The sequence below is a fragment of the Telopea speciosissima genome, chromosome 1 (genome assembly GCF_018873765.1).
Source record: "Telopea speciosissima isolate NSW1024214 ecotype Mountain lineage chromosome 1, Tspe_v1, whole genome shotgun sequence".
Classification (NCBI taxonomy): Eukaryota; Viridiplantae; Streptophyta; class Magnoliopsida; order Proteales; family Proteaceae; genus Telopea; species Telopea speciosissima.
In genome coordinates this window covers 3716036-3732409 of record NC_057916.1, presented here as the reverse complement: position 1 = coordinate 3732409, position 16374 = coordinate 3716036, and the positions used below count along the sequence as shown (strand labels likewise).

General features: G+C 38.6%; 2 protein-coding genes and 1 long non-coding RNA gene across 3 annotated transcripts; all 3 read right to left on the bottom strand.

Moving 5' to 3' along the window:
* Nucleotides 1-1934: 1934 nt before the first annotated feature.
* On the bottom strand, nt 1935-5169 carry LOC122638796. Its single transcript, XR_006329484.1, has 3 exons — nt 5158-5169; nt 3625-3627; nt 1935-2101 (listed from the first exon to the last, which is right to left on the bottom strand). It is a non-coding gene; the product is annotated as an uncharacterized LOC122638796 (long non-coding RNA).
* A 100-nt stretch (nt 5170-5269) lies between these two features.
* LOC122644751 (cytosolic sulfotransferase 5-like) lies at nt 5270-14614 on the bottom strand. Its single transcript, XM_043838141.1, has 2 exons — nt 14588-14614; nt 5270-6305 (listed from the first exon to the last, which is right to left on the bottom strand). Exon 2 carries the CDS (start codon nt 6302-6304, stop codon nt 5270-5272), a length of 1035 nt encoding a protein of 344 aa, XP_043694076.1. The 5' UTR covers nt 6305; nt 14588-14614.
* Nucleotides 13482-14577, bottom strand: LOC122638757 (cytosolic sulfotransferase 5-like). The gene has a single exon (XM_043831610.1). The coding sequence runs from the start codon at nt 14560-14562 to the stop codon at nt 13540-13542; it is 1023 nt and encodes a 340-aa protein (XP_043687545.1). The 5' UTR covers nt 14563-14577; the 3' UTR covers nt 13482-13539.
* Nucleotides 14615-16374: the final 1760 nt, after the last annotated feature.

Sequence of the window (16374 nt, the reverse complement as noted above, 5' to 3'; positions counted from 1 at the left end):
GTGGGATAGGCCAGTCTGCTTGGAGAGCTTTATTATATTTTTGGAGAGGGTGTGTGGGGCTCCTGCTCCCGTGAAAAAGGACATTGGGGGTAGATAGATAGATCGCTTCACAAATCATGTGCTGCCTACCTTGTCGTTTTTAGCCAAGGACATGCTATAATCCAGAATGCAAAACATAATGATACTATTGATTGTAGTTTTAATTCTTTACCCAAAAAACCAGAAAAAAAGATTGTAGTTTTAATTATTTCGGATCTGGTTCGCGAAGGATTCTCTTGTTATTTTAGATCAGGTGCTGGAGGTGGGGCTTCAAGGTGGTGATGGTGTTAATAGTGAGTGGAGACGGTGGTGGTGGTGGGTATGTAAAAGAAGATGATGACTTGAGGAAGATGAGGGTATTTTGGTTTTTTTAAATTTTAACAAATAGGTCAGGACAATTAGAGCTTTTTAAATTTTTAAAAAGATAGAAGAAAGAGTAATTTGATCATTTTTAAGCATTTAACACCTGGTGTAGACTTAAATGGCTTTAGGTGGAAAAGTAGGGGTGCATGATACGTAGGATTTTCAAGGGGTGTATATGGATTTATCCAAATCTTAGGGGGGTACGAGGAATATTGGGTGCATTTTAGGGAGGTATGCATATTTAACCCTAGAATTATTCAAAGTGAATTGCAAAGAAAAATGTGAACACCTACTAGTTCGGTTGGTTGGAGGCTTGCCAGTAGCAATGCATGACCATGCCCCCTAGGAGGTCAAGGGTTTGACTCTCTTTGTCACTTAGAACACCTACTAGTTCGATTGATATGCCACACATTGTTCTAAGTATCGATATTGTGTTACCTGATACGTATTGATATCACTAAGTGCCCAATACTGATACTTCCAACTTCAATTAAACATACATCACTCCATGAGTGTGTTGGCTATGTACGTTGATAACTATGAGCAACATCATAACCAAGCCACATTGCTCAACTTTGAACATTATGGAGTTCACTTCTATGTGGCAAGAACTTTGATGTTGGTGCATACACCCGTCCTGGTAGAAACATATAACTTTAAAACAAAGAAACTCATCAAACAGAAATTCCAAGAGTTTCGTGTCTTATTTCATCCTACACTTGTTTAACGATGCTTTAATTTCGTTTGATGTTATCTCGGTGTAGTTTTCCTGTTCTATCTCCTTGTTAGGTGCTTGCAGCTACATTGACTACAAGTTGTTGGATTTTAAATGGTCAAAATTTTGTGTTTTATAAAAGATTAGGGTTTATATGGTAACGTCAAAAAAAACAAATTTCCATTGTTTTTCAACTTTTTTGGACCAGAAATGGGACCAAACTTGTATAGGTTAGTCTGATTTTTATTTTCTTGCATTGCACCGATAAAAAATATAAAGATTTGGCACAGTTTTGAAAAATACCAAAATAAGACTCAAAAAAATAGAATCACAAAATGAAAGCAAAAAATATGCATGATACAGACTCGATATTTATGAATCACCACCAAAAACAACTCCACCACTACAATCACCACCACCACTGCTACCGCCACTCCCACCACCTCAACTAAATCTGAATACAAGGGATAGAGGCAAATTAAGTATACAGATTTTCTATGGCGACCTGCCTGTAGCGGCCTGTGCGGCCCAGACAATGCATCGCTCATAATGACCACCTTACCCCTGCTAGGGTAAGGCGCTCTGGTAGGGGTTAGGCAGACAATGCGCACGACACTCTATCTGAACCGCACAAGCCACTACGGACAGGACGTCATAGAAGATCACGATCCCTAAATTAAACCCAGTTCCAATCCTAACTGTCAATACTCCCATTTAATTTATAGTGTTAAGCCAGAACCATGAAGTTTTTGCTTTGTTATGCGGTCAAGCTGCTCCATCATCTCAAGCGAGAGTTAATTTGCAGAACCTCCAACTTTACCTTGCCCGAAGAAGACTCTGTTCGGGATACCACTACCATTTTCTTCAATTTTATTCACTGCCAAATTGCTTAAATTCTCAAAACTGCATAGCTTTATTATTTGATTAACTACCCCTTCCTTCTCTTCCATTGAAGAGAAAGGGCACCCCATAAACTTTGCAACACTTGTCAAGTGAAAAGCTGGTTCACCCATCATCTCGTCGTACTTGAGAAATAGTACATTTCGAGGCCTTTTCTAAGCTCGCTTTCCAATAGCCCAACACATGAAATAAAGTTTCTGCCATTCACTAAATTATACAAGTCTTATAAGGTGATGGGACCTTTCACATTGGAGATATGATTCTCTCTTTTTCTTTTCGGTAATAGAGAAAGATTTCTCTACACATTGAAGAAAATCGAGGATCATAAAGTCTCTGCCACTCACTAAATTATACAAGTATGAAATCTTTCACATTGGGGATATGATTCTCTCCTTTTTTTTTTTTCGGTAATAGAGAAAGATTCTCTACACAGTGTGGAAAATCGAAGATCATAAAGTCTCTGACACTCACTAAATTATATAAGTCTAATAATGTGATGGATTCTTTTCATTACGGACATTTATCCTTTCAAGTGCGCGCATTGGATGGAACACCACATTTAAAGAGGATGAAAATCCATCTTTCTTAAGTATGGTGCGTTATCCAATGCGATGCCAGAAGGGTGCATTGGGCATTGCACTATTAGATTGATAATTTTATTGTTAGTGCGACATTTGTTTCTAAAACCAAACCAAGAATAATTAATAATAACCCTGGCTCCCACACAAAGCCACTTAATTTCATTTTAATTTTGTATAATTAAGGCCGCTTTTGTGCATGTGCAACATGGCAAAAAGCACTGTCTAGATCATGAATTAAAGAGAGATTATTTCCCTATGTTACATAGTTTTATTAACATAACAGAAAACGTGCACCTTTGAGGGAGGGGCAACAAAAAAGAAAGGAATCATACCATTATTGTCCCTCTATTTATAAATAAAATAATGATTTTCATGCTACATATAATTAGGCTTATAAACGGATTGGATCTAAATATTCCCTGACCAAATACGGATATCTTTATATGGAATCGGATGCGGATCGAATTTGGATTATCGACCATCCGTTTACATCTCTGTCTTGTGTAGCCTGGACCTTCCTCCCCCTAGCAGATACAATTCACTCTCAATCTATATCTCTTAGATTATGATTCTCTTATCTCATATTCTCGAACCTAATGAATCTTCAAAAACCCTTAAGATTATTATTTACTTTATTTGTTATTATTAAGTATTCGGATTTTTTTTCAGACGATTTTTATCGTAGTATTCGAATTTTTTTTCTTTCCGAATATCTCTATACAAATACGGATGTTCATAAACAGATACGGATGCGGATCAAATTCGAATTTTCATTTATTCATTTACATCGATGTATCACTTACATGTTTTATATTTCAAAGAACTATCACGGGATGTGCACGTGTTGTGATAGACTTCACGTAATATTTCTTAGAATTAAAAAATAGGTAAGTGATGTGCACTTGTTGTGATAGAATAATTCAAAGTGAATCGTGGATAAAAACGTGAACGACTGCTAGATCGGATTGTTGGAAGCTTGCCAGTTGCAGTGCATGCCCATGCCCCCTAGGAGTTCAAGGGTTCCACTCTCTTTGTCACAAGATTATGAAAAAGGGTTTAGAAGAGAGGTGGTAATGTTTCAACATACCACACATTGTTCTAAGTATCGATATTGTGTCAGCTGATATGTATCGATATCACTAGTGCCCAATACTGATATGGCTCCGATATGGATCGGCTGATTCAGCCAAAAAGTGAATTTTATTTTTATTTTTTATCGAAAAGTGAATTTTAATCTCAAATAGAAAAGATACGGACCGATTCATCCTATATGTATTGTTATCGGCTGAGACTGATACAGGTATTAACACCGATAGCTAAAACTAAGAGTGTCGGATTGTTTAAATTGGAGCTGATAAACCATTTACTAATTAGTACAGTTTTGTCTTTAAAAAGTAAAATTGTTTATTAACTGATTTGGTTTGATTTTGAAACGATTTGGTTAGATTTTAAATTGATAAACCATTGGATTTGAACGGATTACAATCAGTATGCTACTGAACTGTTTATACATACTAAACCGATTATAAAAAACTGGTTATTAGTCTTGGGCATTCTATATTTGTGTTCTATGTAAATTAATTTGGTCTATGTTTAGTATTTTTAGTCACAATTTGGACCTAAAGGTTGTAGTTCAAGCCCAACAAAATTACATAAAATAGGTAACTCCAACAACAAAGCCAAAACTGATAAAAACCCATTTAACCAGAACCGTTTAGTGATTGATTTCAATTTGCAAATTAAAACCAATTAAATGAATCAGAACCAAATTGATTAACCAGAAGAACAAAAGCGATTAACAAACACCCTTAAATTATTGTCAATAACCTTGGTGCCACACGTGCTTCCCTTGGCATTGAAACTTGAAAGCAACTTTATATTTATTTCCTTTTTCTATCATTAATTAAGACTTAGATGTTCATCGTTGCTCTCATGAATGCGCTTTCAATTTCAACAATAATGAAACCTGAAATTTATTAATAAATCTAAATGATAAGGAGGAGGGGAGAACTTTCAGGTACTCAACTAAATCTGAATGAATACAAGGGGAAGGGGCTGGTATAACTCCTCTCAGGTTCCTTGCCCGGTCAGGTTCGTAGGTTCCTCTCATGGGGGGACTGAAAATGACGACCTCACCCCCTGTTCGAACACACTACCCAGGTGGGGTGAGGTCGTCATTTCCACCCTCCCTATGAGAGGAATTAACCTACGAACCTGACCGGGCAGGGAACCTGAGAAGAGAAAAAATTCGACCGTTTCTTACCTATGTTGTTGGTAGAAGAAGTGAGAAAAAGTTTAATGGTGGAAAAATCAAGTAATTACACAAGAACACTAGCTTTACTGAGGAAGCAGCCAGACCTCCCTACTCAAGAGTAGATTAATTTAATTTAGGTTCAAAAGATGCAATCTTCATTCCCACCATGATATTTAAGTCCGTACGTACAAATAATAGAAGATAAACTGACTCAAGACTCCTCACTACTTCTCCCCTATAACCGCCCACATACAACTTCCCACCTCCAATAACTAACCCCCCACATCTCACATGTGATCATGGACTCACTTAAGGAAAACTAAATGAATACACACTACCAGAAGAAAACCAAACCAGATCGAATAGCTTCAACTACCCCCATGCAAATAGGGTGCTGCCCATGCGTTATTGCATGTATCAGAGTGTTAAGCCCGAACCATGAAATTTTTGCTTTGTGATGCGGTCAAGCTGATCCATCATCTCAGGTGAGAGGTAATTTGCAGAATCTCCAACTTTACCTTGCCTGAAGAAGACTCTGTTTGGGAAACCACTACCATTTTCTTCAGTTTTATTCACTGCCAAATTGCTTAAATTCTCAAAACTGCAGAGCTTTATGATTTGATCAACCACTCCTTCCTTCTCTTCTTCAATGGAAGAGAAGGGGCACCCCATAAACTCTGCAATTCTTTTTAAGTGAAGAGCTGGTTCATCCACCATCTGCTCATACTTGAGAAATAGCACATTTTGAGGCCGTTCTAAGCTCGCTTTCCAATAGCCCAACACATGTTCCCAAAATGGCCCAGGTGAAGTCATCCCTTTGCAGAACCTGTCGAAGGCTTCTTCCAGTTCCATAGGCTCTAAAGAATTGTTCGATCTCATCTTGTTGGTAAAATGCCACCAGGATACTAGAGTATCCTTGGTGTTCCTGCAAATATAAACAATCCGGGGACTTGAAAGTGCTACAGATTGAGGTAGTGATGTGTAAGGCATGTGTGTGCCAAACAGTCTAGGTGATGGAAGGATATCGAGTCTAGGAATTCGGTTTCCATTTAAAATGTTGCTATATAGCATCATCTCCATAACTGGAACAAGATCGTGGGAGTTGAATATTAACAGAGGGTGGTGCTGAGCTGAAGGAGGGTGAGATTTGCGATTCAGGACAGCAAAGACTAGCGATTTCAGCCAAGTTGTGCCACCCTTGGGGATGCTAGCAACAAGAACGTCAGTGGGTCGTGGCTTGAAGTGATCTTGAACTGCCAATGGTCCAACACCAAACGCTCCAGAGTTATACCAAAAGCCTTGATACTGGTAGATCGGTTTACCCCACCAACCTTCTTTTGTGGGAAGAGTTGCAACGATTTCGCTGTATCTCTTGTAGATTTTCTCATCTTCTTCCTCTTCTTCTTTGCTCCTGGGTACAAAACATATTTTGTAAGGAGGGTTTTGGGCCATAAGTGAAAAAACAGTAAGGAGCATATGAAAGAAAACAGGAAAGTTTTTAACGCCTGTGAGATAGGTCAGTCTGCTTTTGGAGAGCTTTATTATATGTTTTGGAGAGGGTGTATCCAGCTCGTGCTCCCTTGAAAAAGGTTGTTGGGGTTAGATAGATAGCTTCACAAACCACTTGCTACTGTTGGAGAGGGTGTATCCAGCTCGTGCTCCCTTGAAAAAGGTTGTTGGGGTTAGATAGATAGCTTCACAAACCACTTGCTACTGCTACTACCTTGTCGTTTTTAGTCCCCTTGTTTTTTTTTGGTTGGTAAAACTTGTCGTTTTTAGTCAAGGACATGCTATATCTACCGGATCCAGAAGGAACGCGAAAACTTATATGATACTATTGATTATAGCTCTTCAAGGCAAAAGTTTTTGGGAAAATTATCATCTGCATTTATCTGCCCTTCCATTTTCGCTAGTACACTAATAATGGGGGAGTGGATCCCACCCGGGTAGATAAATGGAAACGATAAAGATTCAAGTTCTTATACACGAGCATGATCATGCATGAACCCAGATCCTCTCTAGCCATTCACGGAGACTTAACTCCCTTTCCTCATTCTATTTTGTGTTTTTCAAATTTTTTTTTCTCTCTCCCTCTTTTTAAGGAATACATAAAACGTGATTAAACAGGAAATAGATAATTAAATCTAGAATCTAATTTCAAATCTCTCTCTCCCTTAAGTTCAGAATCTTATCTCAAATCTAAATCTTTTTCTATCTCTCTCCTTATGCAAAACAATCCTGCAACTCACATTGGTTCCGATGAACAACTATCGATTTGATCTTGCATAAGGGTGGTGAGGAAATTATATTGACAGAGTGGTTACTAATGCCAGATCGAGTATTGGTCATTTCAATCGGATTGGGTATCGATCACTTGTAAAATCGATACGATATCGATATGGCATCGACACTAATCGATTGTATCAGATAAGTTTACCCCCTGATTTTCTTTTAAAAAAAAAATAGGTTTTTTACTACTATACCCTTTGTCTGTACCATTTCATCAATACACTATCGACACAATATCAAAATCATAGTTTGAAGAATCAAAATAGGATCGGTCGATTCGCATCAGTATCAGTTGAGACAAATACCGATTCCTTGTCGATTCAGTCTCGATGGACCAGTACAGACAAGAGTAAAATTTTAAATTAAATTAAAAAATCTAATTTTTTGAAAGAAACAAGGGTGAACCTAACCGATCTGGATCGGTAGATACCGTTATCGATCACTAGAACCCATGGTTCTACTGCATGGAATTGGATCATGTATCGGTAACTTGCAAAACCAATATAATACCGCTACGATATCGACAAGGATCGATCGTATCTGACAAAATTACCCCTGATTTCCCTTTAAAAAAAGATATTTAACTGTTTTACCCCTTGTCCATAACGTATCACCGTTACAATATTGACACAATATCAAGATCGGCCACAACCAAAACCATTACATATTGCCCCAATACGACCGATATAATACCCTCACGATGCGATAATACCTCAGCCCATGAACTGAGTTGCAGGATTGTTTTTGCATAAGCTATGAGAGAGAGAGAGAGAGATTTAAGATTAGATTCTAGATTTAATTACCTATTTCCTTTTCAATCACGTTTTATAGATACCTTTAAAAGAGGGAGAGAGGAAAAAGAAAAATAGAAAATAAGACAAATGAATTAGACAAATGAAACTAAATCAACATGAATGGATATGAAACGTGACTTTAGGAGAGCGTTATTGGAGAGGAATCCTCTTCAATGGCGTGATCCGGACTCACCGTGCATTATATTATTTCTGTTTTAAATAATGAAACTTGAAATTAATTGATAAATCTAAATGATAAGGAGGGGAAGCGATGTCTCGTGATCAAACCTTCGCCGCTGCATAATTTCTTGGGGCCACCCGCCTGAGGTTCACTAGGGTCCAGAAGCTCCCGGTTCGTGCGTGACACGGGGGTCATGTACGAGCCCGGGGGGATTTAGTCGGCCTAAAGTCGGATACCCCTCCTGTCTCCGAAAAAAAAAAAGTAGGGAACTTTCAGATGCTCAACTAAATCTGAATACATACAAGGGGCAAATCCCAGTCCCAATCCCAACTTTGATTCATCTAATGAATTTAGAGTGTTATGCCCGAACCATGAAATTTTGGCTTTGTGATACGGTCAAGCTGCTCCATCATCTTAGGTGAGAGGTAATTTGCAGAATCTCCAACTTTACCTTGCCTGAAGAAGACTCTGTTCGGGATACCACTACCATTTTCTTCAGTTTTATTCACTGCCAAATTGCTTAAATTCTCGAAACTGCAGAGCTTTATGATTTGATCAACCACTCCTTCCTCCTCTTCCATTGAGGAGAAGGGGAACCCCATAAACTCAGCAATTCTTTTTAAGTGAAGAGCTGGTTCACCCATCATCTCGTCATACTTGAGAAATAGCACATTTTGAGGCCGATCTAAGCTCGCTTTCCAATAGCCCAACACATGTTCCCAAAATGGCCCAAGTGAAGACATCCCTTTGCAAAACCAATCTAAGGTTTCTTCCAATTTCGTAGGCTCCAGAGAAAAATTCAATCTTATCTTGTTGACAAAATGCCACCAGGATACTAGATTATCCTTGGTGTTCATGCAAATATAAACAATCCGAGAGCCTGAAAGTGCTACAGATTGGGGTAGTGATGTGTAAGGCATGTGTGTGCCAAACAGTCTAGGCGATGGGAGGATATCGAGGTTAGGAATTCGATTGCCATTGAAGTTGTTACTATATAGCCGTACCTCCAACGTTGGCACAAGATCGTGAGAGTTGAATAAGAGCAAAGGGTGTTGCTGCTGAGCTGAAGGAGGGTGAGATTTGCGATTCATGACAGCAAAGGCTAGCGATTTCAGCCAAGTTGTACCACACTTGGGGATGCTAGCAATAAGAACGTCAGTGGGTCGTGGCTTGAAGCGATCTTGAACTGCCAATGGTCCACCACCATACGCTCCAGAGTTGTACCAAAAGCCTTGATACTGGTAGATCGGCTTACCCACCAACCTTCTGTTGTGGGAAGAGTTGCAACGATTTCTCTGTATCTCTTGTAGATTTTCTCATCGTCTTCCTCTTCTTTTCTGCTCTTGGGTACAAAACATATTTGTATGGAGGGCTTTGGGCCATAAGTGAGAATTCTTGTTCTAAAGTTGGGGAAACACATTAATGAGCATATGAAAGAAAAAAGGAAATTTTTAGGGCCTGTGACATAGGCCAGTCCTGCTTGGAGAGCTTTATTATAGTTTTGGAGAGGCTGTGTAAAGCTCCTGCTCTCATGCAAAAGGACATTGGGGCTAGATAGACAGCTTCACAAACCATGTGCTCTTGCTCGCTATCTTGTCCGCTCCGTTTGGTTGCAAGTGGAATTAAAAGGAAGGGATGCAACTAGAATTAAAGGGAAGGGAAGGGAAATTTTTAAAACTTAAAAAGAAACATTTATAATCATTATCCCATGTGATTGTATAAACTACTTAAATTTCTTATCATATCTAGTAATGCAACATTTTACATGTAATATTTATTTTACATTTTAAATCAAAGGGAATTGGATGTAAAGTAAGATGGAATTTAATAACCAAATATGGAATGATTTGAAGTAAGTGATATTGTCACATGGGATAATGATTACACAAATTTTTTTTTTAAGTATAAAAATTTCACTTCCCTTCCCTTTAATTCCCCTTGCAACCAAACGGAGCCATCGTTTTTAGCCAAAGACATGCTATATCTACTAGATCCAGAAAGCAAAACATTATGATACTATTGATTGTAGCTTTTTAAGGCAAAAGTTTTTGTGCATGAGCATGACTGCATTATATTGTTGGAGGATCCGGATACTTTATGGTGCGTTGCCTATAGCGGTTTGAGCGGCGCAGACTGAGCCGCGCACGCAAAGACCGCCTTACTTCTGCCCAAACGCCTTACCTGAGCGGGGGTAAGGCGGTCATTGCCCGTGCGGTCCAATCTGCACCGCACAATTCGCTACGGGCAGCTACGTCGTAGATGATCTGAATTGATTGTTGGATGGGTGACCCGGATCTTTGTCCCCTCCAGTTCCTGCCCGGCCCAATTCCCCCCAGTGCCTGTAATAGGGGGTGCAATGACCACCCTACCCCCGCTCGAACACTTTGCCCCGGTGGGATTCACCTCCCCTTATTACAGGCACTGGGGGAACTGGGTCGGGTAGAGAACTGAAGGAGATAATTTTCCGTTGTACCCCTTTCTTTATCCGATGACTGTGTACATGATCGTACATCATTTGCACAATCTTGCACTAAAATGAAAATATGTTGTGCATCAAAATCTACTACATGGATTGAAAGTTATGAAAATTTTAATCCAAGGCCCAAAATAGAATAAAATAAAAATATATATATTTGGATCAATCCGGGTCAACTGGAATCAACTCGTGTTGACCCAACCTGATCCGAGCCAACCCAGCCTGGCAAAGCTAGAGCCAAGCCCAGCCCAACTATGCGTCCCGTGCATGAGCCACGCCACACAACACATTCACCCTTGTCCCGTCGCCGCGGGTATTAGCTGGCCTGCCTCGCACACACGCCACATACCTTTGCCTACCGTTGTCTCGTTGCCATGCGTTGTGCGTGCCAGGCCTGTTTATGCCCCTGCCCAAGCCCATAGGGCCCAGTTGGGCAATTCGTTGAACAACCTTGGAGCCATTTGGAGCCCTTTCAGAGGCTGGAAAAAATCCCCGAAAAATCTTGGGAGTTGTGGTCCATATAGCAATGAGACATTTTTGTTGTCCTTAACCAGACATTTTTTCTGGTTACTTTGTGTCTTGCTCTTTTCATTTTGTTTCAAGGGAGATTAACAGCGTGACTAATTCCTTGGTAAAGAGGGTCCTATCGGTGACATGTACGATGATTTGACCCATTTTCATTCCATGATTATGTGATCTTTGTAATCTTGAGCCATGAGCTCCCACGTTATCTATAATATACTCTATTTATCAAAAAACAAAAATTAATACGTTATCTAATTTTAGAATCTGGCGTGTCTTATGGAAACACTCCCAATTCACTCAAAATTCAAAGACTCCTTTTTGGAAGCTTCCCCAAGGGGGTATTTAGACCTGACTACGCGTGTTTTCTATTTTACAAGTTCATTCATGGTGTTTATTTTGTAATAGTGACATGGAATTTAATTAAAATTTTTTTTTTTCTTTTATCTTGACCTATATCCAATCATATTTGGACGGCAGGACCATTAGGCCTCCATATTGTATTGAAAGCCTTTGTTCTCATTCTATGGTAACCCTGTTGGAAACTTTGTTAAATGATGCTGATCTACTTAAGCCTGAAAAGTTGCGTATTCTTTCTATTGTGGCTATTACTAGTATTATCTTTGTTAATGAAGAATGATGTTTTATATCAGTAGTTCATCAGTTAGGATATATGCAGGGTTAGGAGTTAGGACAGAGAAGACTAAAGTTTATCGTACGATTGACTAATGTGATTTTTTAATAGTTAAATTTTTTTGTTCTATGGCCATAAAAGGAATAAATAAAAATAAAATAGCAGAGATACAAACAAAAGGAAAAACCGGAGCAAATTTATCTTCTTTATCGTTTGGATTTATTATTAAGGAAAACGTTTTCTTTCACCTTGGGTTCATCGCACCATTCTAGAGTTAACAATTCCTTATAAGGTTTTAGTATAAATCCTAAAGTACCCTCATAATACCCTTTCGTGCCCATCCTTCAACCGCGATGAAAGGATTCCCATTTAAAGCATGAAACGTATGTGAAATTTATAAGTAAATCAAAATGACAAGAAGGGGTTGGGATAGGAGTGAGTACTAAACCCGAATACAATGGGCCAAACCTGCAGCAAACAAACGTCCTAAGACGTACAAGAAGAAATATGGAACGATAAACCCAACAAAATGAGCAACATACAATAGAAAAACTAATTAAGATATTTACGTGGTAATTAATTTAGAGTGTTAATCCCGAACCATGCAAGTTTTGCCTAATGATGCGGTCAAGCTGATCCCCCATCTCAGGTGAGAGGTAATTTGAAGAATCTCCAACTTTACCTTGCCTGAAAAAGGCACTGTTCGGAACTCCATCAACAATTTTTCCAGTTTTATTCACTGCCAAATTGCTTAAATTCTCGAAACTGCAGAGCTTTATGATTTGATCAAACACCTCTTCCTTCTCTTCCATTGAAGAGAAAGGGCACCTCATAAACTCTGCAATCCTTTTCAAGTGAAGAGCTGGTTCAGCTATCATCTCGTCATTTTGGAGGTTTAATTTTAGGGTTCATCTTCCCCAAATGGTTTAGGGTTTTATTTTCAATTTCAAATCTTAAACCATTTGGTTCAAACCCTAAACCATTTGGAGAAGATGAGGGCATTTTGGTCATTAGATACCATGAAACTAACATCTGATTTTCTAAATTAACGAATAATTAGGACCAAAGTGCTACATTGTTTTGAAAGTAAGGGGAGTTTGCAATTATAAAAGTTGTAGTAGGGCATTTGGACAAATGGGCATTTTCAGGGGGCATTTGTCAAAAACCCAAAAAACAAAAAACCTCCGTAAGATTTTAATAAAATGCCCATCCTTCACTTTGCGGCAAATGGATTCTCATTCACCGTGTCTAATGCTACTCAAACAATATAATAAATTTTCTTCATAATTGAATACATCACCAAGCTATATTTGAGGAACAGAATAAAGGATCTGGCTCCTCTCCAGGGCACATCGTGTGGCTGGGGGGCTTCGATCCACAACACTACATGCATCCCAGTGCAGTGGCGTGTGGATCGAGGCCTCCCCAGCCGGACGATATGCGCTAGACATCGTCCCGCACGGGAGAGGAGTTCAATCCCGGAATAAACTTCTGATGTTGCCACCTTTCTTATGAAAATTTTTCCCTTTAAAATGCATTATGGAGATGCTTTCCTTCATTCATGTACACAATCAGATTGTTTTAAGGTATGAAATGAATATAACCAATCGATCGAATACGTTTTTAATTTAAAGCATGAAACGTGAAATTTATTAAAAGATCAAAGTGACAAGAAGGGGGGAAGGGGATTTGGACCAAAGCCAAACGAAAGAGAACACCCAGAGACACTCGCAACCAAAATGAGCAACATACAATAGGAAAACTAAGATAAATATATAAGTGATAATTAATTTAGAGTATCAAGCCCGAACCATGCAATTTTTGCATTGTGATGCGATCAAGCTGCTCCATCATCTCAGTTGTGAGGTAATTTGCAGAATCTCCAACTTTACCTTGCCTGAAGAAGGCACTGTTCGGAATACCAGTACCATTTTTGTCAGTTTTATTCACTGCCAAATTGCTTAAATTCTCGAAACTACAGAGCTTTATTATTTGATCGACCACCTCTTCCTTCTCTTCCATTGAAGAGAAAGGGCACCCCATAAACTCTGCAATTCTTTTCAAGTGAAGGGCTGGTTCAGCGATCATCTCATCGTACTTGAGGAATAGTACATTTTGAGGCCTTTCTAAGCTCGCTTTCCAATAGGCCAACACATGTTCCCAAAATGGCCCAAGTGAAGACATCCCTTTGCAGAACAACTCGATGGCTTCTTCCAGTTTCACGGGCTCTAAAGAATTGTTGGATCTTACCTTGTTGATAAAATGCCACCACGATACTAGATTATCATTGGTGTTCCGGCAGATATAAACAATCCGGGATCCTGAAAGTGTTACAGATTGGGGTAGTGATGTGTAAGGCATGTGTGTGCTAAACAGTCGAGGCGATGGAAGGATATCGAGGTTTGGAATTCGGCTGCCATTTAAATTATTGTTATATAGCATCCCCTCCAACCCTGGCACGAGATCGTGTGAGTTCAATATGCACAAAGGGTGTTGCGGCTGAGCTGAAGGAGGGTGAGATTTGCGATTCATGACAGCAAAGGCTAGAGATTTCAGCCAAGTTGAGCCACACTTGGGGATGCTAGCAAGAAAAATGTCACTGGGTCGTGCCTTGAAGTGATCTTGAAATGCTAAAGGTCCAACACCAGACGCTCCAGAGTTGTGCCAAAAGCCTTGGTACTGGTAGCTCGGTTTACCCGACCAACCTTCTATTGTGGGAAGTGTAGTCGCAACAATTTCTATGTATCTCTTGTAGATTTTCTCATCATCATCTTTTTCTTCTTCTTCTTCTCTGCTCTTGAGTGCAAAAGACATTTCGTAAGGAGGGTTTTGGGCCATGAGTGAAAGTAAGAAGATAAGTTTGAACGTTCTTTAGATTCTTGTTCTAAAGTTGAGGGGAAACAGTAATGGGCATATGAAAGATAGAAGAATGTAGTGAGCTAGCTTGGCCAGGCCTTGGAGAGCTTTTATAACCCCAGGAGAAAAATGGCAGGTAGTAGAGAAATGGTAGGTGTGTGCGTGTGCCCACTGCCCTCACTCAGAGCAGATCAACAATTATTGCAATAATCCGGTTTATGGTGGGGCCAGTTTTTTCATGGGGTGATGTCTGATGTGAATCATTTATTCACCATTGAAAGTCTATTTTACTCCATTTCAATTCTCAAGTCATGTGCTTCCGCTAAAGACATTGTCTAATCAGCTCAAAATAAAAAAAAAATAAAAAAGGGTCTGATCAATAGGAGGTGGGTATTTGGTATTTTGAGGGGATTTTTGGTTTTCATCCATTGGTTCAAGTACGACCGTGTATGATGCACGGTCATATATAAGATTTTTTTCCATAAATAAATATTCAATAGGTATAATGACAACAAACCAGCGATATTCGCCTTCCACTGGGTTTTGGATGCTTCTTTCGTTTATTGGTGCTTGCATAAAACTTATAGATCGTGTCAGATTTCATGAATCTTTTTTATGTCCCTTAATATATACATAATCTTGTCACTTATGTAAAAAATAAAATTTTAATAAATAAGTAGTAGTGATGGGATAATATTAAATGAAATTGATATTTTATCTAACATGTGTCACTTTAATATTATGATGGGTGGAAGCAATAGAGTTGTACAAAACAAAACATAAGTCGATGCAGAAAAGAATGAAAATCATAAACAAACAATCATCTATTGCACATAAGGATTTACAGGGTGTGGCAAGATTATCTGTGTTCACAGTGAGATGCGATCTACTTCACTATCAATGAAGAAATTGGGTTCCTGTCGTTCGTCCTCACATGTCTCTTAAATTGATTATAGAGAAAGAACTCTTGCTACAAATATATAGTGAAACCTTTATATAGGTAATTTACTTAAATACTCAACAATAGCCTAATATATTACTCCCACTCAAAAAACTCACTATGATATATTAGCATTTTTCACATACAATTGATGATTTTCAATAAGCCATCATCTCCATTTTCCTTGAAAACATCTCCTTAAAAGTGCATTAAAATTACTTATCTTATTGAAGAAACTTTGAAAATCCAACCCACCAATTGGATTACCCAAAAAGAATATATAATGTATTTAAGAGAGAAAGAGAGAAATCATCACATCATGTACCATAACACATCTTACCCATAAATAAATTAATTTAAACTTCTGTAACTGCTAATAATGCCATGACATGATTCTTGATATTTAAAAAATGTGTAAATAAAATTTAATAAACCATATTATACTTCACTAACTTCATTTCATGACATAAAAATAACTCTTACTTGTAAAATTTTTGCGAGCCAAAATAAACACTCCATGGGCCAAAACAATGCAAGTCTTACTTGCTAGCCCATAAAAGTCACCCATAACATATATCAACATAATACATTATTATGTCATCATGTGCATAGCCCACCATAACACATAGGAACATAACACCTTTTTTATGTGGGACCCACAAGCCAAAACAAAAGGTTTAGGTTGGTTGACCAAATAAAACGTAGGCTTGCTGACCTTAATGAACTTTCTAGTGGACCAACTAAGGACAAAACAGTGAAATGGGCCAATGCAAAAGGATGACAGAATATTAGAAGTTAATGTTAAAAGGAATATGGGCTTAAGCCCAAAA

What these genes read in the sequence shown, in the direction of transcription:
- LOC122644751 (XM_043838141.1), bottom strand. Translation starts at nt 6,304, where the DNA reads ATGGCCCAAAACCCTCCTTACAAAATATGTTTTGTACCCAGGAGCAAA.
- LOC122638757 (XM_043831610.1), bottom strand. Translation starts at nt 14,562, where the DNA reads ATGTCTTTTGCACTCAAGAGCAGAGAAGAAGAAGAAGAAAAAGATGAT.